Genomic DNA, 20,820 nt, shown 5'->3' with positions numbered 1-20,820 from the left:
AGCGGGAAGAGGGAGGCAGCTGGAGATGGGGAGGGAAGGAAGGGAGGGGCAGGTGACCCCTCCCTGGGGCCAGCTCCCCTGCTGACCCCAGTAGGCACCCCCATACTCTGCGACCCGCCAGGGAAAGGGGGCCCAGGCCCATCCAGACCGGGGCCCAGTGCAGCAGCGCCTCCCGGCCACACAGAGCCCGGGACAGTCCACCCAACCCCACCACAGAGAAAACTGCACCCACCCCACCATCCACTCATCTTCCAGACTACATAAGACAATAGACGCCCAGGCTGAGATCTTCCTCCACCTCTCCTGTATCTCCCCCTCCTGCAGAGAGTTCCTGAAGAGAGGAAAGCTCCTGCAAGATGTGACAATCTCCCCCACCAGTTGAAGAGCCCCCCAGGTGGCTCGATGCACTGGCGGCACCCTGCTCCTGGGCTGGGCCCCGATGCACCCACCCGCCCACAACCCTGGTGACACACCAACCAGGACCCAAGCCCCCGAGGCCCGGCCCGGGCTCCAGCCCAGAGACGGAGCGCCCCCAGAACCTCACGCCCATCCCGGACCCACCCAGGGGCAGCCAGGCTACCAGGTCAGTAACCCACGTCCGTCAGCACAGACCCTCCCCTAGCCCCGCTGCACGCAGCCGCGAGGAAACAGTCACCCGAGAGCCAACAGAGCCCTTAATAGGCCATGATCGATACCCCGGGTTGAGCCCCCCAAGGAAGACGCCTCCGGGAACCCCCCGACGCCCTAAGCCTGTCGTAAATATTATTTACATTGAAAGTCTAATTACAGACTCGCGTTGAATGCCATTTCTGTAGGATACGAGACAAAAACCCAACTTTGACTTGTAAGAAATATTTTATTAGTTCATTATATGTGTTGGATGGAAGAGTGACGTCTAAGTAAAGTGGTGCAGTGCAAAAACATGTGTATGCATGCTGCCTCTGTGGTCTGAGGTCACTAATCTTCTGTTGGTGGATCTGGATGGAGGACAAACAATAGTTTGGGTCATTTTTTTCCCTTTGGTTAAAAGCTGTCACGTTTATTTATAGCACCAAACCACAGCAATGTTTGAGCTCAAGCTGCTTTATACTTGCAGCCCCAAGACGAGTTTTCTATTCATTACCCAAGTCTGTCGGCCTCCCACAGCCCAGAAAAATATCACCCTGACTTTAACTGATGTGCAAGCAGTTTGCTAATCCCTCTGCAGTCAACACGCCAATAATTCAGTTCAATCATATTGTTTAATTGATGCTTTTGACTTTTATTACACAGAGTGCCAACTCTCAATGAGCACAATTGCAAAGTGTATAAAATAAAACACAAATTTTACACACATTTTATTCCTAACACAATGCAGCCAACTCTGCTTGATCCTTCAAGCGCTGTAAACTCGACTGATCAGTCATGTGACCTGGCAGTGAGTCTTTAAGCACGCTCAATCATCCGGGTAAGGAAAGAGAAGGCAGAGAGCCCACAGCATCACTCAGGAAGCTCCAACGTGTCCCCGAGTTCAAGGCTCCAGGGCGTCAGGCTGTCAGTGGCTGCAGATTTTTCACAGTGCCGGATCACACAGCCTGTTCAAACACTGACTAAATGTTGTCATGGAAATAGGCTCCTTCATTCAGGTGGCAGAGCAGATGCAGGAAGGTAAAGGACAGAGGAGTGATACAGAGTGATGATCAGACCAGGACGTATAACTCGTGGTCTGAAGTGACACAACGCTGTCACTGGACTTGTTCTGTATGAAGAGTTTTCACTTACACACTTCCTCAGACTCACAGAGGATTAATCACGCTCTCAGGAAAAACTCAGCAGATAAGATGCAAGGACCAGCCTGAGCACGCAGCATCTTTGAAGGCTGACAGGCTTGGGCTCGAGCACTGGAATGATCCGCTCTCATGTTCAGTTTCTCGATAGTTTCTTGTGAGCACATCGATTACATTTTACTTTAATACTGCAATCAAATGTACTGAGATTGGTCTTCATGAATAGGAATGGCTGACCTGGGAGTGCATACAAAAATGTCACATGTGACGAGGTGTAAGATCAGAAACAGCTTAAAAAAGGTGCTGTAACAGCTTCCTGTCAGGTTGGGGTTAGCATGAGTGCGTGTTCGGGAATCAGAGACTTGCTGCTAGGATCTTGGCTCGGTTCTCTTCGTACTGGTGCAGCATCCTCTGCAGGTTGTGGTCAGCAGGAATCACCTGCAAACACACACATCATTCTTAAATATCAGGAAGATCAGGGTTGGCTATGAGGGACTTACTCGACACAGAAAGCAGCAAAAACATGGCTCCAAACCAGATTAAAGCCTGTGTTTTGGGGGAAGTGGGGAAAACAAACAATGATACAGTGTCTCTACGCTGCACTAAAGGACAAACCTGGATAAAACTAATTGTAGGGACGGCTTTCCCAAGCGTTCTTCATAGTGGGGTTGAATATGCTTCATCACAAAGCGTAATCCTGACAGCAGACAGTCTTCTGAATCAAAACAGAGCTGGTACTGCAAAAGAGACGGCTGAAAGCTGAAGGCTCCGACTCTCCTTGGGGGCTGAACGTCCCTGTCACTGCAGTATTTTGGATCAACTGAAGGCTTTTCAGGGAGTTTTTAGGACATCCTGATAAGAATGAATATGTCCAGCCTAGAAGTAATAAATGCACGAACAGGAAGAACACCACTACACAGGCTCTTCTATACAGTGAGCAGCAAAGATCTTCTAAATGAGTGGATAGAGCTGGATAGAAAGAATAGAAAACAGTGCTCGTATGTGTTGTGTGTGGATGGGTGAATGAGGCATACAGTATGACATGCTTTGAGTAGAAAAGCACTTAATAAGAACGAGTCCAATCACACTGACACAACTCGTGCTTCAAAAACAACTTGGGTCAACCAGACCTGGGAGTTTGGGCCCAGGTTCCTCGTCGTGTTTCTAATCAGTGTGGAAGAGTGCACCGTCCCGTCCTTGTTATGGGCTTAGTTGCAACAATATTTAGGTGGGTGGCATGAGACAAGAACCCAAGGTTTCCCCAATTCATTGTTATCATTCACTGTGTGTGTCTGTGGTGTGAGAGTACTACCTGAAAGCAAAGCTGTGCTCGTGTGAACACTCACCAACACAGGAGCAGGAACAGGCCAGGAGCTACGCCTGATTAGCCACTCCTCATAAAGCTGGTGAATGGACTCAAGGTACTCCTGGTGGATGGACACACACACACACACACACCTGAGAGACAGCTCACTGCTGATATTTATGGGCTCCGCAGTTTAACAAGGATTTTATTTAAGGTCTTTTTATCCGGAACGACTAATTCTTTGGGATTTTAAGATTCATGTTTGCTGCCCCACTAAACCTCTTGTGAAAGACGTCCTGAACCTTACTGACTGTTTTAGTCTTGTTCAGTCGGCGCTCCCTCCCACGAGCGTGGACGTACTTTGGATTCAGTCTTATCTCGTGCTCTGTAATTATGTGATATTCTAATTTGCACTTTTGGTAAATGGCCTGGTTCTTATATAGCGCTTTTCTACTCTGAGCACTCAAAGCGCTTTATACAACTAATTCATTCACCCATTCACACAAGCACTTCTAAGCTTAAGTGCTAAGTATCTAGTATTCATAGACATTCACACTCCGATGGATGCATCGGAGAGCAACATGGGTTAGTATCTTGCCCGAGGATATTTGGCATGCAGACTGGAGCAGCCTGGGATCGAACCACCGACCTTCTGGTTAGTGGCTGATCTGCTCTGCCACCTGAGCTACAGCCACTTTTCTGATCACTGTCATAATTCAAATTTCTGTGCTGACCAGTTAAACCTCTGTTACCTGTGCGCGAGCTCTGCACCATCACTCCTGCTGGACATTTTTCTGCTGTTTCAGAATATTGGGGCCTTTATTTGGGCATCAGCCAGGCTCTGCTCCCTCTTCTCCAACCTGCTCACAGGCAACGTAAACGCGACAGCATTTCCCCAGTTTTGGCTTCCAGTAAATTTTAGATTTGATTTTAAGCTTTAATTGTTTGCTTTTAAGTCTCTAAATGGGTCGGCTCCCTCTTACCTCTCTGAACATACTCCTAACAGAGCCTTCAGGTCTTGTTGTTCCTAGAAGCAGACTCAAACACAGAGCAGGCCGGCCTTTATGGTGGCTACATCGTGACTTTGGAACGCTCTCCTTTTCGCATTAGGACCTCCCTAACACCACATCTTTATTCCCTTACTGTGACTCTTTTCTTTGTTTTTGTGACCTGTCTGTTGGGTTTTTTCCCAGTTTGTGCAGCACTTTGGTCAACCTGTTGTTTAAAAACATACTTATAAATACACTGACTTGAATTGACTGTAAACTTGTCATGTATGTTTGTAGTAGCAGTTGTCTGGTAAGGTGTAAATATTGATGCCACCTCACTGCAGTCCATGTAGTGAAGACCCAGGTGAACAGAAACTGGAGCTAGGAGGAAGCCGTGTGCTGACGTGTGCTGCTGCTCACATCTTTAGCCTTTTGTTGCATCTCTAGGAACCAGCTTCATCTTTGAAGCAGAGCTCCAGCATTTGTACGCGTTTCAAACAAAGTGTTAAATGCCATTTGCCTCGACAAACCTCAGATTTTTCACCATGAGTTGGAAATGTTTTCAGACTCTCTGGAGTAGCTTTGTGGTCACTTCAAGTGGTCATTAGATTGGCACTACTGTGCAGCTGTCTGTGTCCCTTTGAATTGACAAACTTCAATGAAGTGAAGCACAAGCTCCTCACCAGTGGAATGACTTTCTCCTCTTCTCTGCATCGCTGCTTTAACCTTTCATGGCAGGTCTGAGGAGACGTCTGCAGGTAAACTGGAGCCAGGGAAAAAGCCAAATATGACATGTATCATTATTATTACTGCGACTACATGAACTCATTTCATTACATAGGAATGCCATTTGTATAAACACACAACCTCAAAGACAGAGGTCAGTTCTCATCGTGTACATTCAGACGTGCACAGGATTCGTGCTTTGTTTCTTGATGCTGAGCTGCAGCAGGTTTGTTTGTGTTGTACTCACCAATGAGATCAACAGGAATGCAAATGTTAGCTGTAATCCAGTCAAACCACTCGCTGAGAACAGCATAGTCCACCTCTGGCATTTTCCCACTGGAAGAAAAACATGAAATAAAACTCTAATTCTACTCAAAGCACTTTATAAACATGTCTCATTCACTCATTCACAGGTTCTATCTGACCTAACGAGCTTGGAAAGAAAACCGACTGGACTTCTTGAAATGTCTTGAAGACGTTTCAGCTCTCACCTTAGAAGCATCTTCAGTTCTAAGGTCTCACAGTGATTTCACCCAGAACCTCCGCTGATAATTTCACACGTTGGCACATGATCACTAGCGGGTCAACAACACCAACTACGGCTTAAATACCCGGGACTCTCCACACATTGGAGGTTCAACCATAGACTGTAGCAGTCAAAGATCAAACCATCAACGCTCTGATTAGTAGGTGACCGTCTCTACCTCCCGAACCACCCCAGCTCTCTAAATTCCCAGAAATGTCAGAAATGCTCAGTTACAGGTTGGATGATTCATTTGAGACAGTTACATATTTTAAATGAAATGTTACATTTTAAGTAACTGCTTCTCTGTTTACATAGCTGCGGCTGTGAGGCACTTTGGCCATTACTGCAAATCAACATCTGGACTATTTCATGGTAAGACTTGGCTACAATGATGCATGACTGAACACGACCTTTACATTAAAGACATGAGAACAGATGCTGAGCCTGACTGAAATAACAATCCATCCTCTCTGTCTGTACATAAATCACATGCACAGGTTGCACACTCTCCTACTTCAGCGCTGCAGGGCTGTGTTGTTCAGGTGAAACTGTGTGGATGATCCGTGGATCAGATTACTGTACCTTCTGAAGAGATTCTCCACAAAGATGTACTTGGCGCTGAAGAGAGATCTCTCCATCATCCTAACAGGAGCTGCCTGAAACCAACAAGAAACAGCACGTGTGCCAGCGTATCCGTTTGCATAACCAGCGTACAGCCATCAGTGTGCTAGCCCAGGCTATATGGGTGTTAGCATGCAACAAAACAAGCACAGAGTAAACCAGCTGTGGTGCTAGCTAGCAGGACACTTACCACAGCTGACAGGTGTCGATCCAGCATAGTGAGCTGAACGTAGGTCTGTAGCGTGATGCCCCAGCGCTGAGGATCCTGGTACATTAAAGCCTGCGGGGACAGAACCTGCAGGTGAACAGCTAGACTGACATGCAGGGAAGTCACACTACCAACCAGCACTCAACACATTCCCAGAGCATTTGATAAGCTTGACCAGACTCCTGAGGAAGGATCCTGATGGAAGCGGGAGTATACAGAGACAATCCATGGTGTTTACACTCACCACATCTCATCCCAAGTCAACACTGTTCAGCACCAGCGCGTTAAACACCGGCGCGTTCAGCACCGGCGCGTTCAGCACCGGCATGTTAAGCACCGGCGCGTTCAGCACCGGCATGTTAAGCACCGGCATGTTAAGCACCGGCATGTTAAACACCAGCGCGTTAAACACCGGCGCGTTCAGCACCGGCGCGTTCAACACTCCAGCATCATAAAAGCACAAAATGTTTTGGAAGAATCCTTCCAGCTCTGCACACTGACAGCACGGTCATGTACGTTACCAGAGGGTTGTGCCCTCGGACATCTCTCCATTTAGAGATTGGCTCTGTAAGGACCTGCAAGAAAGAGGCAAGGAGAGAGGAATACATTCGTGAACAAATGGTATACTTTGAGCTCGGTAACACTGGAAATCTTGAACGCACACAGCTACACTGCACAAAGACTGACTGACCTCGATACTGCTGGTTTTGCTGAAATATTCCAGACATGTTGTCTTCCCACTGGCAATGTTCCCCTCAACACAGATCTGAACACAGCAACGTACAGGCAGACTGTCAGACACTGCTGTGAGTCTCTGAATATTCATCACTTCCACTGAAAAACTATGGACGATCCGTCCCACATGAGAATCTGCTGTCCACATTAACATTCACATCATTCCCAGCATGCACCGAGGGGCAAACTCAGATTAAACATGGAGGCTCACCACTGCTTTCCTGTCCTCTCCATCCCGCAACAGCTTCCCTTAGAAGGGAGACAACACAGTCAGACTCGATTTCACTTCCTGTAAGTGTTATTGGTTGATTGATTTGAAGGGGGCTCAATACTGTGGGAAATAAAAGATAAAACCTCAAAGAGCTCGTTTTGAACTGTTTGTTTCCCCACATGTTCTTATGACGCTACTCTGAGTCACTCCCTTTTCATCAGCTACTGCTGACAGCACACAACACGTTAACTGACTGCAGATACCTGAGTTCAGACTGAGGTCAGATCGCTGCTGTCGATCTGTAAGCACCGGGACAGACATTTGAACCCGGCTGGTTAAACGCTGCTTTAAAGCTCGAGTTCAGCACGGGTCTGATGTGTCCTGACAGCGGCAGCACTGACCTGCAGCCCCGGGCCGTGTCCCGCTGCGGGCTCTGGACGGGACCAGCCTGAATCCCCCGGCACACGCTTTCCTCCACCCGCTCCATCCAGCCCACAAACATGCCGGCGCCACGGCACGGCGAGCGGACACGAGTGTGACACACACCGACATCAGTGTGCCATGTCAACAGCCTGTACACGATCCTCTGTACTCACCACACAGGAAGAAGAAGCGCCGCATTTCTTCTTCGAATTATAAGAAGCCGCATCACTGTCAAACAGCGCCACCTACTGTAGACGACCAATCGTCTGCTCGACGGAAGTTGCGTCACCAAAACAACAACAACACGAAGCGGAAGAGCGAAGAAGTCGGCAAGTCCGCTATTTTTTAATGGAAACTGGCATTTCTTCTATGTCTACGTCAAGTTACAGAGTCTGGATTTAGCGGAAACGACGCTGAATAGCGCGTTTAACCCTTTTGCTTTGTGGTAAATGTTAGCCGCCCATTTCTAGTCTTTTCAGTGGCTACACCTGCTTTCCGTGGCTCGTTACAAACGATCTGAGATATATGAAGTAGTAAGCGTATTTAATGCCATACTAGGCAGATTTACCGCACTGCCATTTACTACACATTTACCCGTGTTTGGCCATTGTCAGTACATCTCGCTCGTTGTAAACTTTCTTTAAACATGTATGATTCCAGCCTACCGGATGGGCACTTTTGACTTTTTGTAGTTCAGTTCACTGATTGACTCTCCTGCAGTGCTGTTTTCCTGTATTCATCACCTTTAATAAAGTGTCCTGTGTTACAGTAACAGTGAGTTGTGGATTTACTTAATGAATGCCTAAGTTGGGCTTTAATCTGCCTTAGACATGTGTTTTGTATTTTTTTATTATTAAGTTATTCTCTGCCAATAGGTCTAGAAACACATAACAGACCTGAACCAACGAAGCAATGTGTACATGCAGGCAAAGACAAGTTTTGGAAGTATTTGTACAACACATGCCTCCGCAACAACTTCAGCGTTTCCTGGAATTGATTAGGAAACACTAACAGAGCTATTATCTGTTATGGGAGTCAGATAGTCTTGGTTGACTGTGAAGGCCATGGTGTATGATCACGCCATTTTCATAATCAACTATTCAGTCTATTTGTCACAGGACAAACATAATCTCTCATAGCAAGTTTGTAATGATTTTACAACTCTTTTACCTTTGGCAAGTGAACTCTAACATGTCTGTCTGTAAATGACAGTGTCATGAATAATCCTTCAGTTTTTACCAGTACAAAAGTAAAACAGTTACATTGTCTCATCAGGAGAACCTAAAAGACTCCTCTTATGGCTAGTCTTTGCACATGATAATCACAGAAGAAAAGAAAGGAATTGATTTTCAATTGCGCTTAATTTCAGGAGACTTTCCAACCTGTTGGTTCAAAAGAGCCAAAAGAAAATCCTCATCGATGTTGGAGTAAAAACTAGATGCTTTTATTGGAATACACACTGATAATGCTTACTGTCCTGTCATTGTAAACCAGTCAGAATACATAAATAACTCATTGTGATCATGCTGACTGACTTATGTATGTATGTATGTATATATATGTATATATTGTACTATTCTTAGTTAGTGTATTGTCTGTCTTGTCTTAATGTTGGTTTAAAATGGAGCACTGTAACAAAAAATAATTTCCCCCAGGGATCAATAAAGTATTCTGATTCTGATTCTGAAGACCACAGACAGCAGTCCAGGCGTCAGGTGGGATAAAGGAGCTGGAAACATCACCTGACAAAGAAAAATCAGACAACAAACTGAGTGAATAAAAGAAGGCTTCTTCGTTGCACATTTTTCACCAATCACAAGCCTGTTCTTTCGCTCTAGACTTTCGACCAATCACCGATCAGGATGAATTGCACTGCTGTACTGTGCATCCCCGTCCGCACAAGAGGGCGACAAAGGAGTGTTTGCACACCGTAGGAGGAGGAGAAGAAGAAGAAGTAGCGTTCAGCATGGCCGCAGGCTGGGAGGCAAAGCTGCAGCTGGTCCAGAGACACGTCCGCGCTTTCCCAGACTTTCCCAAGAAAGGGATCCTGTTCAGGTAAGACACTGCGTTCTTGTTTGAACGGCCCAGCAAACGTAAGGTCTCTTCGCTGGTCTACCGCGAATAGAAACGGGTCTCTGAGAGCTGTAACCAGGTGCAAGGGCACGTGTCAGACCCCTGCTACCAGGAAGCACACTTTGCCCCCACAGTGAGCACTTAGGAACAGCCGAATAGTGTGTGTGTGTGTGTGTGTGTGTGTGTGTGTGTGTGTGTGTAGTGCAGTGCAGGAGGAGGGCGGGGCTCTTCAAGTTAAAGCAGCGGCTCATGTAGTCTGTCATCGGTACCAGCTCATCTATGACCTACGATTGTTTCCACAGCCTGAGCTTCAGACAGTGAACGGCCTCCGTGACCCGCTGAGCATGAGGTCAATATCAGTGTGTATTTCAAAATAAAATCCCTTTGAAATCTTGCTGTCAGGATGCCGCAATGGCTCAAAGCACTGAAAGCCTTCACTGTAGTCAGAGAACTGCTCAGAGGTTAACTTCAGAGGCCTTTGAACATGACGATGAGCTGTTTAATAAGGAATACATCACGCAAATGAATATGAAACAACGTTTAACCTTCAGGCTGTTAGTAGTTTTTGACCGTGGCAATATTTTCTTGCAACACTTTGATGACTGTGCATGAAAATTGCCACTCAGCTCTGAATGTTGCAGACACAGAAACAGTTGATCTGTTACAGTAATATAATCGGGTGTTAGCCTTCCAGCAGTGAAAATGCATACAGTGTTTTCTAATAGTACTCCCTAGAGGTAGCATGTAAAAAGTAGTCCGCCCAACACAGAGCCCAGTGACACTACAACATCCAGCTACAGGCTGGTTCAGTTCAAATAACATGCAGTATTTGTTCAGTTAGTACTGTGCATTATAACTATGCCACCTACAAGTCAAAGGCTGGGTTTTGTCACTCCAATGTCAAATATAGATCAGAAATCAACACTTTGCATCTCTAGGAAATGAAATCTCTCTGTGGAAATGTATGTTATAATTCTGATGTGTATCCAAAAGGACTGGTTACTATTTAAGCCTGACTCTTTACCTGGAGGTCCAATCCCCCCAGTAAGTAGACGAACCACTATTCCTGCTGAGCCACAGCTACTCCCAGTATCAGCTGATCATAGGAATTTGCTGATATATCAGTATTGGGATTTATAACAGCTGATAAATGGAGACACAGGAGAAAACCCTTCAGCATGGTTTCAGGGTGTTCCTCCTGTGCTCATGTTGCATTGTTTGTCTATCAGAGGGTGGCTTCCCTCAGAAAAAGATCAGCAGTTATATCTGACTTTTAAGCCACCAAACAATAGCATGAGTCTTAAAAGCCCTGTATCTGCCAGGCTGTAAATGCTACAAACTGTTGTGTCTGAATCTTGCAGAGATATTTGTCCCATCCTCAAGGATGCAGCTGCCCTTAAAGCAGTAATTGACCTGTTTGAAGAACATGTGAGGAACATGTACCAGCACGTGGATCTGATTGTAGGTAAGAAAAACAAAAGCAGAGCTCTGAAACTGCTGTGCTCCACCTTTTAAAGGCGTCTTTAACACACCTTAAACATCCTCTCAGCCAGCTGTATCGCATGCTTGGTGTTCGGAAAGTCCACTTTATTTGTGCAGCTGTGTGAGATATTGTGTGTTAACTCCTGTGAGTATAGTGGTAAAGCATGTACACTCCATCAGATACTTCTGTTCAATATTTTTCCATCACTTGTTCTTAGTGTAAGCTGTCTTACAACGTCAAACATGAGGCCGCCCTGGACCCAGCTCCTCAGCGACAGCTGCTCAAAGTGAAAGAGTTGAGACTGGCAGGAAGCTGGCCTGTACCTGCTTGCTTCCTTAGTTTATTTATGTTCTTAAGCCAGTCAGGTCTGTGTAACAGTCAACAGCACACGGTGAATAAATGAAAGTGGCTCTCTTTTTATCTGGTTAAGTTACCATGGTAACTCATGCTGAAGTTGGCTGTGTTCAGTTTAGGTTTAAAATTGCCTGGAAAGACAATATTTACATTGACTCTTTATTGTGCAACATGTGTGAGTTAAGCAGTGCTGTAATTAAACCATCACAAACTTGCATTATCACAGGATTATTTGTGATGTGTTTGATCCTTAAGCTGCTGCCGAGTCTCTTTTAGTCTGTTCGAAGTGCAGCTGCTAGAGTACAAGAATATCTGTTACACACTGAACTCCTTTATCAGGCTGTGGGACCGTGAGCTTTACTGCTTCCATGCATCCAGTTTAAATGTGCAGCCGTCACTTTAGTAGCAAACAGCAACCCTGAGCACGCTCAGACACACAATCACTCACAGAGGATTAAATAATCTTATCTGCAACAGTGTTGCAGTTTACTGCTGTTTCTATAGAATTCTAATCATTCAATCACAGTCATCATCTGATAACGTCTCTGGTTTGGTTCGGGCAGGTTTGATGTTATTGTGTCCTTTTAATGTAAATGTTGCTCCTCCCACCTCATTATTGCTGTTTGTGTGTGGCAGGTTTAGATGCTCGTGGTTTCCTGTTTGGGCCTCTGCTCGCCCAGAGGCTAGGTGTTGGCTTCGTCCTGGTCAGAAAGAAAGGCAAACTGCCCGGAGCCACTGTTTCTGTCTCTTATGATCTGGAGTATGGCAAGGTAAAGAACACAAGGACACACTCTGAAAGGTTTGTGTGTTTGGAGGGCGGGCAGGATGAAACTGTTAGAGATGAGGTACTAAGGACAATCCTCATAAAAGTGGAGGAAATATGTATTTTTGGACATTTCACTGCTCGACTTTTTCATCCCCACTCCTCTTTTCCATGGGGCAGTTGAACGCATCCCTTCCACACAAGCCGTATACAGAGACACTTATGGAAATGTAGACACTATGATCCTATTCTGCAGACAAGGCAGCAATATCTTAGACACACCTTCAGCCTTACTGGCCTGCTGTAAGCGCTGCGTCCTATAGGAAGGATCCAGCACCACAAACCCAGGATGGGAGGGTTTGTGGTGTTTGTTACATAACAAACAAACAGTATACTAAGACAATGTCAGTTTGTTTTCACCTGTTGAAGTGGAAAATAAGATCCAGTTGAAGTGCATCCTTTAGGTCCTGTAGTGCTAATCACAAATACGTGCACTGCAGCTTGCTGTCATATTCGTGTTTTTGTTTCAGTGACGTGTCTGCACAGCAGCTCAGAGATTCAGAGACAGAAAACCCACTGCTAGCTATCATGATGCAGATATGAGTCGAGGTTTACAAGAAACTCCGTTTCTCCTTTCACTGTTACTTGAGATAAGAAGTTTAGTCTCTGTTGCATCGTTGAGCTTGACCACATTCAGATCTCATTAAAAATGGTATTCACTCTGTTCCCCCAGGCAGAAGCAGAGATCCAGGAGGATGCTGTGGCGCCAGGACAAAGGGTCCTGCTCGTCGATGACCTCCTGGCTACTGGAGGTGAGAAATTGCCCAGTTTAGATGTGATTCAGTCCGACTGAGACATGAATACAAGTTATGTTGCTGAATATTTCCCCTTACTGGCACTTCTGCTTTTACTTCAACATTAGATAATCCGTGTAACATTATGGATGCCACGGGGGGATTCAGCGTTCACAGAAACAACCTTCATGACAGACGGCAGCTCTGATGCGTAGCGGTCGTTTCTTATGGTTTATGAAAGAAGCTGCACAGCTCGCTCGCGGCTGACACACAGCATTAATATTACTAGAATCTTTTTTCCCCCAGTCTCATGTTGTGACTCTGGTTTGACTTTTTTAATTAATGGCAGCTTTCCTGTCTTGAAATGGCAGTGATGAAGGAAAAGTTTGACTAGAACAGCATCGTCCTGTCTGGGCAGTGATGCGCACTACTCGTCTTCACTTTTCATACTTTGTTTAATCTGTGATGATTTTCCTTCACTCTTCTCCTGGTGAACTCGGCTGTTGCCTCCTCCCCTGTTTTGGCCCATAGAGTCGTGCACGTCCAGCGAGGGGCAGTTACATTTTGGAGGTCTGTCTGTGAAACCCCTCTGAGACGCATAACGTGAACGGGACCATAAGTTAGGCTAAAGTCAACCCAGGCTTTCAGCTCAGCTTGAAGCGAATGTTGTTGTGCGCGAGACACCTTTAAGCTTTCTTTCAGCTGCAGCAGCAGGGCTGTAATTCAAACACAGGCTTACTCTGCATGAAAGTTTCATACATCGGTCCAGAAGTACTAACAGTTGCTGTTTTGGGTCATATTGATCCATTAAATGTTTTTTTATTGATCCATATCACAGAACGCCGAGGTAATGAGGTCTGAGAGCTCTCCCTGTTTTCTGGAAGACTGAAAGAAAAGTTACCTGACAAGCCCAAATCCTGCTTTGCACTGTCGTCTTGGGTCCCCCTACTTCAATAAAAACTCGGTGTAGAGGGAAACAAAGCGGATTGGGCTGTTAGGAGTATCGGTGGGATGCGTGACTTTCTTTGGACTGATTTCTCTTAGGAAGTCTGCCTTTAAGACTTTGACATGTGTGTATTGCAGGGACGCTGCATGCTGCCGCCGAGCTGATGAGGAAACAGCAGGCTGAGGTTCTGGGCTGCATGGTGGTCATCGAGCTCAAAGAGCTAAACGGCATCGACAAACTCAAACCACACAGAGTCTTCTCCCTGCTTCAGTACTGAGGACACTCGACCCAGACAAGAAATCTCTTAATTTTACAGTAATTTTGTTTACAGGGTGTAGCTGCGCCCCGTTATTTTAATGGGATGTTACTGGAAGTACAGTACGTCCAGTGTCTGAGCAGCATCCAAGTTTACTTTGCCTCGGCTCAGAAGGCAGGGTGAGTTTGACCCTGTCTGGGTTCATGTTCAGGCGTGACGACTCTGCCACTGGAAGGCAGCTGCTAGTCACGAAACATGAACAACTGTGATGGAAATAACAGGGAGTGCAGATGAGACTGAAATGACTAAGAATACAAGAGATGCAGCACATGAACACGCAGCAGCCTCCATCAATGTAATGACTGAAAAAAGAAACGTTCCACTGGAAATGACCAAAACCAGCTTTACTGGGTGTAACTTTGCAATAAAGTGTACAACACATCTGTGTCAGTCCAATCATGTAACATCTAAAAACAAACACTGGTTATCACTGATGACTAAATGATCATCACTGTCTATGCTGGAACATTTAAAGCCGTGAGACAAGCTTAATACTGGTTTAGAATCAAGTGTGCAGCTTAAATTGTCTTTGTGTGCAAGTCTTCCAGCTGCAGCCAGCTGTGCTTTGCTCGAGGGTGAGTGTAGTTGTAGAGCACAGCAGCTGTCATGAAGCAGGTCTGCTTACACATCAAACCAGAACGAGCCGAACACGAGCTGAAACTCCGGTTTGGTCACAGCAAAGTCAATCATTACCTTTACTGATGAGTTACATCAGCCTGCAGCTGTTCGAATGGACCCGTTTTCTGCATCAGTAATGAGAACATCAAACACCCACAGCACCCTGCTGAGCTGTTTAAGATCCCCTCATGACCAATCCACCATTCGTGACAGCACAAAGCTGGGTGCAGCTCTTCACTGTGTTTCTTGAACATTCTCATCAAACAGTGACTCTGAATCTAAAATACAAAATGAGTTTACTGCATAGAAAAGTGTTCCTAATAACAAAGTCAGTACATCCGTGTTACACTTTGGATAGAAGGAAAAAACAAAACTGGATCAGTGTTTCGAACAACTCAGCACAAGCATGTCAGGAGGACTCCTTCAACTCCATCCATGTATTATCCAAACCAGACGAACGTGCCAAAACCTGCGGACAACCACTGAAACGTGCTAAAAATACTGCGAGGCGGTCACGTTAAAGGCCACCAGGCCTCAGATCAGAGTCTCCTCCTCTCGGAGTCTGCTGTTCACCGTGTCCGTCACAGTGCTGAGCTCCATGTTCTTATTCAGCTTCAGGTACAAGTCCTTCCTCACTGTGTGAAGAATCAGCCAATCACCAGCCACTTCTGCCAGCAGATGGATGTGTTTCTCCATTTCACCTGTTGATTACAAAGGATCAGCCGGTCAGCTTCTACCTAGTGATACGGCTCTACCTGGTTCAGTTTTCTGCTACATTTCTAACAGTTACAAACAGAAACCCTGTGTGGAGGGAGATCTCAGCACAAGCACCACATTGTTCTGTTTCGTGAACCAACCTGTGCTCAGAGAAGATCTGTAGCTTGCCACCATCCGGTTACACGCCACCTCCATCGTTAAAGCCGGTTTCTTCTCTGCAACAAACACACTGCGGAGAATCCGTGCCAGCTCCCCAAGGCGTGACATCATTAACAGGCGCTCCTCCTGCTTGCTGTTACGAGTCATGACTGCCTGGAGCTTCTGTGCCTCCTTTGCCCGAATCTGAGGAGAAAGCAAAGTAAACTATAAAGATGTGTTTTTAGCAGCTGTTAGAGACAAAAATCACATCTTAAAGAAGCTCCAACAGCACTGTGGTCGACCCCCCTGAAGAACTGTGTGCCCGGTCTACCTACCCGGTCCAGCAGAGACTGGGACACCCCTTTCAGGGCATTTGGGACAGCTGATGTTTGGGGGACTGTGGGGTTCTCCTGGGATGTTGGCTCTTTGTGAGCAGCTTTGTCTTCTGTCTTCAGAGCCAGCCCAATCAGAGCCTTCTCCATCTGAACACACACAAAAAGCCAACACATTTAGCGTTACAGTAATTATACTAATATAAAGTTCCATTAAAGAGCATCATGACAATCCCCAGCAGCCTACACCTGTTGCAGCATAACTAAGGGAGGATTCAGGGTCACCGGTCCAGCCCTAACTTCAGCAAAAAGGAAAGCTTGAATCTTGAAAGTAGAGATAGTGTCTGTCTCCTGAATCCAAACTGGAAGCTGGTTCCACAGAAGAGGGGCCTGAAAACTGAAGGCTCTGCCTCCCATTCTACTTTTAAATACTCTAGGAACAACAAGTAGGCCTGCAGAGCGAGAGCGAAGTGCTCTAATAGGGTGATATGGTACTACAATAATGATTGCATTTTATAAAGTGCTTTACAATGCCACTATTCATTCACTCTCACATTCACACACTGGTGGAGGCAGCTGCAGTTGTAGCCACAGCTGCCCTGGGGCAGACTGACATCATTAAGATATGATGGGGCACAAATATACAAGAATATGATTTTGGATTTCCAAATATCCAACTACGCTCTCTCTCTAGTCCCCGTCACCCAACGAAAGCAGTCCTACATGTTGGATGGAGCACACGTGCTGGTCAAAACGACTCAGCCTCTTAACAGTAAGACGTTCTTGTGACTACACCCACTGTTACTAAGTAGTGCTCACCAGTTTCCTGGAACTGAACATACAACTGAGAAAAATGCTGAATTAGGAGCTGCATCTCTCCAAAGGGATCGATGGCGGTAAGCTGTCAGTCACCATGTTCACGCAGACGGCTTTGATTAAACTTGTTCCTTCTGTCCTTCACCCTCATGAACAGTAGGAGGTGATGCGAGTTTACAAGTAACAACACAAAACACGCGACGCTGGTCTGGTGGCAGACTCAGGAGGGGCTACGTGATTAACTGAGAGGGGAAAGTGCTACAGAGTGTGGGTATGACACAGCTGTTTGTGATTGAGGTCAAGTGTTGAACTGACAGCCTGGAGTGATTACTGCCCATGTGACCTTCAATCTTTTGAGACAACGCCACAAATGTGTGTAAACAACACCTGAAATTCAGAGTGCTAACACCTAACAGATATTAATCTCAGACTACAGTAAGCTCATCGTTTACGCAGAAGCGTGAGAGCGGCGACACTGCTGCAGCACCTTAGGTGTGATGAGTGAGCGGGCCTTGTCGAGCACCTCCTGAGCTGTGGCCAGTTTCTCCGGGCGAGGAGTCTGAGGCAGTGCGCTCGTATGGACGGCTGGCACAGAGTCCACATTAAAGCGAGGATGCCAGCGGGTCAGTTTGTCTTCTGGAACCAACACTGGGGGATCCAACGAGGACAGGAAAACCTGCAGGGAAAAAAAAGGAGATTTAGGCAAAAGTTTGAGACGACAACAAAAAAGTAACTGCTGTGTGACTTATTAAAAAAATGAGTGAACCCAAACTAGAGCAGCTGACCTTGTGGTGCTGTTTGACAATGGAAAGCAGGCTGTTATGGAACACACGTCTTCTCTCCAGGAGACGAGAGGCTGACAGCACAGGTCGAGCCTCGCCATTTTCTGAGGAGAACAACCCCAAAAACCCAAATCAAAACCATGTACTGAGGGACAGTTTACAAATATGGTATTTGGAGAAAAGGGTTGGCTGAGCTGAAGGTGACGTGCGCTCTAACCGGAGACGATGATGGGGTCCACGGTCAGCTGGTAGCTTCCCTTCTTAATGCTGCTGTTGAAAGCTTGGATGTGTTTCTCCTGCCGGAACGTGTAGGCCTCAGGAAACACCGTCTTTATCTGACCCACGTGGCTCTCTTCAAAGCGCCTCAAAGAGGAAAGAAGTCAGTTATTATCTTTAGCAGCGAGCCACAGGTCCAGCGAGCCTTAGCTTAAAAACACATGAAGCTGCTGACAGCTGGAACCTTTCTAGCACAAACAACAGGACTGCTGACACATTCCACTTTCCCACACATTCTCAGCTTTTGTCTCACGAACTCATCCGACTAACCGAACACTTACTTGTGCATCATGTCCTGAACTCCCCGTTTGATCTTGGTGAAGGTCGCGGTCTCGCAGCGGTTGTACAACATGGCGACCACAGTGTCCATGCTTCTGAACATTTCAGCCAGCACCTTGTAATGGTAGGGGAGCGAGAGGCCTGGGGGGGCATCTTGAGCAAGAGTGTGGTACCGCTGATACGCTGGCTGCTCGGTGCTGGACACACAAGGGAGGACATTCACTTTAACATGGACTAAACAAAAGCTCATCTTTGGGGAAATGCAGCTTACTCTCACTTAGCTCTGTGCACATGTGCAAGTGCTCACCTGTCCTGAGCACGGGTCTCAGTCAGCTCATGCTCCGCTGCTGCTTTTGCTTCCTTCCTCTTCTGAGCTTTAGCTGCAAGCTCTTTGGCCCGAGCTACAGAGAGCTTCAGGGTCTTAGCTTCAGCAGAGGCCGAAATGATGGTTTCAGGAACAGCAGGGGAGCTACTGTCAGGCACTAAAGATGGAGAGGGTGTAGCTGAGGACGCAGTGGCAGGGATCTCATCTACACGCTTCTTAATCCTCAGAAGGCGTGACTTGAGAGCAGCGATGTCCTCTTTACCCAGGACCTGCCAGAAATGGAAAAAGGTGCTCTCAGCTAGGGCTGCTCAGTTAATCGAATTTTAACCACGATCTGGGCTTTCAGTGAAAATAATGGTGATTATCATTTTTGCCATAATCGAGCAGCCCTACTCTCAGCTGCGACCAAAACACACCAGAGGTCATGTGTGCAGCCCTGCTCCCCACATGCTGATTAGCCATCATGAGTGTTTCTCTCTCACACACAGCAACCTTTGTTAAAGAGAGGCGTGTTTCAGATATGATCAGGCTGCTCTCATTGTTCCAGTATGAAGACCTTATTCAAACTGCTGAGACTGAACCCTCTCAGGAATGATATTAAATCACAAGTTCAGTCTCTGAGAAAAGGCATAGAAACATCTCATTTATTCAGCTGAGAAACCTCGTGAGATTCAGAATGCCGATTTAAAGCCAGATCAGTCCAGAGGAGCAAATATCCAGACACTACAAAGATCTGAGCATGACGAAGAGTACACAAAGCCTGCAACTACAGAGTGAAGGCAGGACAAAGCCTGTGGGTCTGTGTGTACATGCACACGTCTGTTACCTGTGCCGTGTCTGCGGGCAGCTCCAGTTTCTTCCTGGCAGACCGCCTCGCCGGCCTCTCTGCTCCTGCAGCGGCTGCCGGTGCTCCGAGATCCGCCTGCCGCCTCTTCTTGGCGGTGCTGTGCTCGACGGCTGCGGCGGACACGGTCGCTCCGAGGTCAGCCGAGCCCCGCTTGGGGGTGCGGGGACTGGAGAGGGGTTGCTCCGCGCCATGGTTCAGCCCTGCGGCCTCGTCGATTACACGGAGAAACTCTTCATGAACTGTCGACGAACACGAGAAGGCGCTGCGTGGCTCTGTCGGCTTCGTTGGGCCGCCAGTGGCTTTCTTCGTCCGGGAGTAGAAGTCGGTAACCCGAGCCTGAGACATGCCGCTGGCCTCACAAGCGAACACGAAAACAAAACGAGGACGAGCAGAGCCCCAGCACACAGACGCCGTCTGCAAACGTTCTCCGGAAGTGCGCACACTGCACAGGAAGAAGAAACAAATGTTCGCGCGAAATGAATAAAGCCACGCCTCCCCCGGTCCTCTTGGTCGGAGGGTAAACCAGGACTGGAGCAGACCGTGGGCGGGCGTGTTCTTCTTCTGTGTAAAAGTTAAACACGGGCTTTGAGCGGTGCTGTGGATCAACATGTCCAGTGTCTGTTTGTGAAAGTGTAACTTTACCTGTCTAATCACCATGGTTACAGCAGGTGATCACGTTCAAATCACGCCACCTTCCCGATAGTTTGCTGCGTGTTTCAGTGACACACACAAATAACACCGGTCCACCCAACCTTGTGGGTTCACACAAAGGGAGAATCTGTCTAACAAACCACAGTAAAGGTAATGAGAATATTCGTGCTAAATAGTATGCAGTTAATCATGACAAAGTTCAAAAGGGACATGAATGTGAAAGCTATCCTGAGACTTCTGGGTCACGTGCTAGAACATTTTGTCTTTACTTTGAAATGGGAAAATGTTGTATTTGTTTCTTTCAAAGGCAAAACGGAAGATGTATACTTTGTAATAAATCTGTTAGCTATCTTAGCTAAATGTTATTTCCAGAAATGCAAAAGCCTCATTTTAAACACAGCTATACTGATAACTGCTTAGTGGATCACTTAATAAAAAGGCTATAAAAACAATTACTATTTGTACTAATTACAAATTATTTGAATGTAGGCTATGTAACTTTTTATATGCACCCCCTGGCATGTGTTAATTATGTTCAAATACATTCTCTGTATACTGTTGCTTAATAAAGTTGTTGTTGTTTTTTTCGGGTTTTTTTTGGGGGGGGGGGAGCAGAATAACACTAGATCACAACCACGTCACTGTGTGTCGACAGGGGCGTAATTTCCAGGGGGGTTAGGGGGGTCAGATTTATTTATTTATTTAGACAGAGAGACCCCCCAAGGTTTAGCACGCTGATGAGCAGTGAGCTTTGAATGGTCCACAGCAGCCACTCAGCCACAGGATGACTGAGTGGACT

The 20,820-nt window shown here is 46.6% G+C and overlaps 3 protein-coding genes across 5 annotated transcripts; 1 reads left to right on the top strand and 2 right to left on the bottom strand.

Annotated features, from left to right (window-relative positions):
• Nucleotides 1–1,231: 1,231 nt before the first annotated feature.
• tk2 (thymidine kinase 2) lies at nucleotides 1,232–7,706 on the bottom strand. Of its 2 annotated transcripts, XM_085243100.1 has the most exons (10): nucleotides 7,490–7,705; nucleotides 7,089–7,126; nucleotides 6,834–6,908; nucleotides 6,664–6,717; nucleotides 6,125–6,214; nucleotides 5,896–5,969; nucleotides 5,035–5,123; nucleotides 4,745–4,824; nucleotides 3,113–3,193; nucleotides 1,232–2,204 (listed from the first exon to the last, which is right to left on the bottom strand). In XM_085243100.1, exons 1-10 carry the CDS (start codon nucleotides 7,638–7,640, stop codon nucleotides 2,121–2,123), a joined length of 816 nt encoding a protein of 271 aa, XP_085099226.1. In that variant the 5' UTR covers nucleotides 7,641–7,705; the 3' UTR covers nucleotides 1,232–2,120. The 2 variants fall into 2 exon arrangements, with proteins under 2 accessions (XP_085099226.1, XP_085099227.1); XM_085243101.1 differs by lacking the exon at nucleotides 3,113–3,193 and having other exon boundaries at nucleotides 7,490–7,706.
• Nucleotides 7,707–9,346: 1,640 nt separating this feature from the next.
• Nucleotides 9,347–14,621, top strand: aprt (adenine phosphoribosyltransferase). Its single transcript, XM_085243102.1, has 5 exons — nucleotides 9,347–9,566; nucleotides 10,946–11,049; nucleotides 12,058–12,191; nucleotides 12,918–12,996; nucleotides 14,062–14,621. The coding sequence occupies exons 1-5, from the start codon at nucleotides 9,478–9,480 to the stop codon at nucleotides 14,199–14,201; spliced, it is 546 nt and encodes a 181-aa protein (XP_085099228.1). The 5' UTR covers nucleotides 9,347–9,477; the 3' UTR covers nucleotides 14,202–14,621.
• Nucleotides 14,570–20,000, bottom strand: cdt1 (chromatin licensing and DNA replication factor 1). 2 transcript variants are annotated; one of them, XM_085243099.1, is made up of 9 exons: nucleotides 19,350–20,000; nucleotides 18,506–18,792; nucleotides 18,201–18,395; nucleotides 17,861–18,006; nucleotides 17,647–17,747; nucleotides 17,385–17,537; nucleotides 16,049–16,195; nucleotides 15,716–15,917; nucleotides 14,570–15,559 (listed from the first exon to the last, which is right to left on the bottom strand). In XM_085243099.1, the coding sequence occupies exons 1-9, from the start codon at nucleotides 19,977–19,979 to the stop codon at nucleotides 15,393–15,395; spliced, it is 2,028 nt and encodes a 675-aa protein (XP_085099225.1). In that variant the 5' UTR covers nucleotides 19,980–20,000; the 3' UTR covers nucleotides 14,570–15,392. The 2 variants fall into 2 exon arrangements, with proteins under 2 accessions (XP_085099225.1, XP_085099224.1); XM_085243098.1 differs by having other exon boundaries at nucleotides 17,349–17,537; nucleotides 19,350–19,999.
• Nucleotides 20,001–20,820: the final 820 nt, after the last annotated feature.

The sequence above is a fragment of the Mchenga conophoros genome, linkage group LG13 (genome assembly GCF_057382185.1).
Source record: "Mchenga conophoros isolate Kocher_MC1m ecotype Shallow Benthic linkage group LG13, M_conophoros_male_GT1.1, whole genome shotgun sequence".
NCBI classification, from domain to species: Eukaryota; Metazoa; Chordata; class Actinopteri; order Cichliformes; family Cichlidae; genus Mchenga; species Mchenga conophoros.
This window is presented reverse-complemented; position numbering and strand designations above follow the sequence as displayed.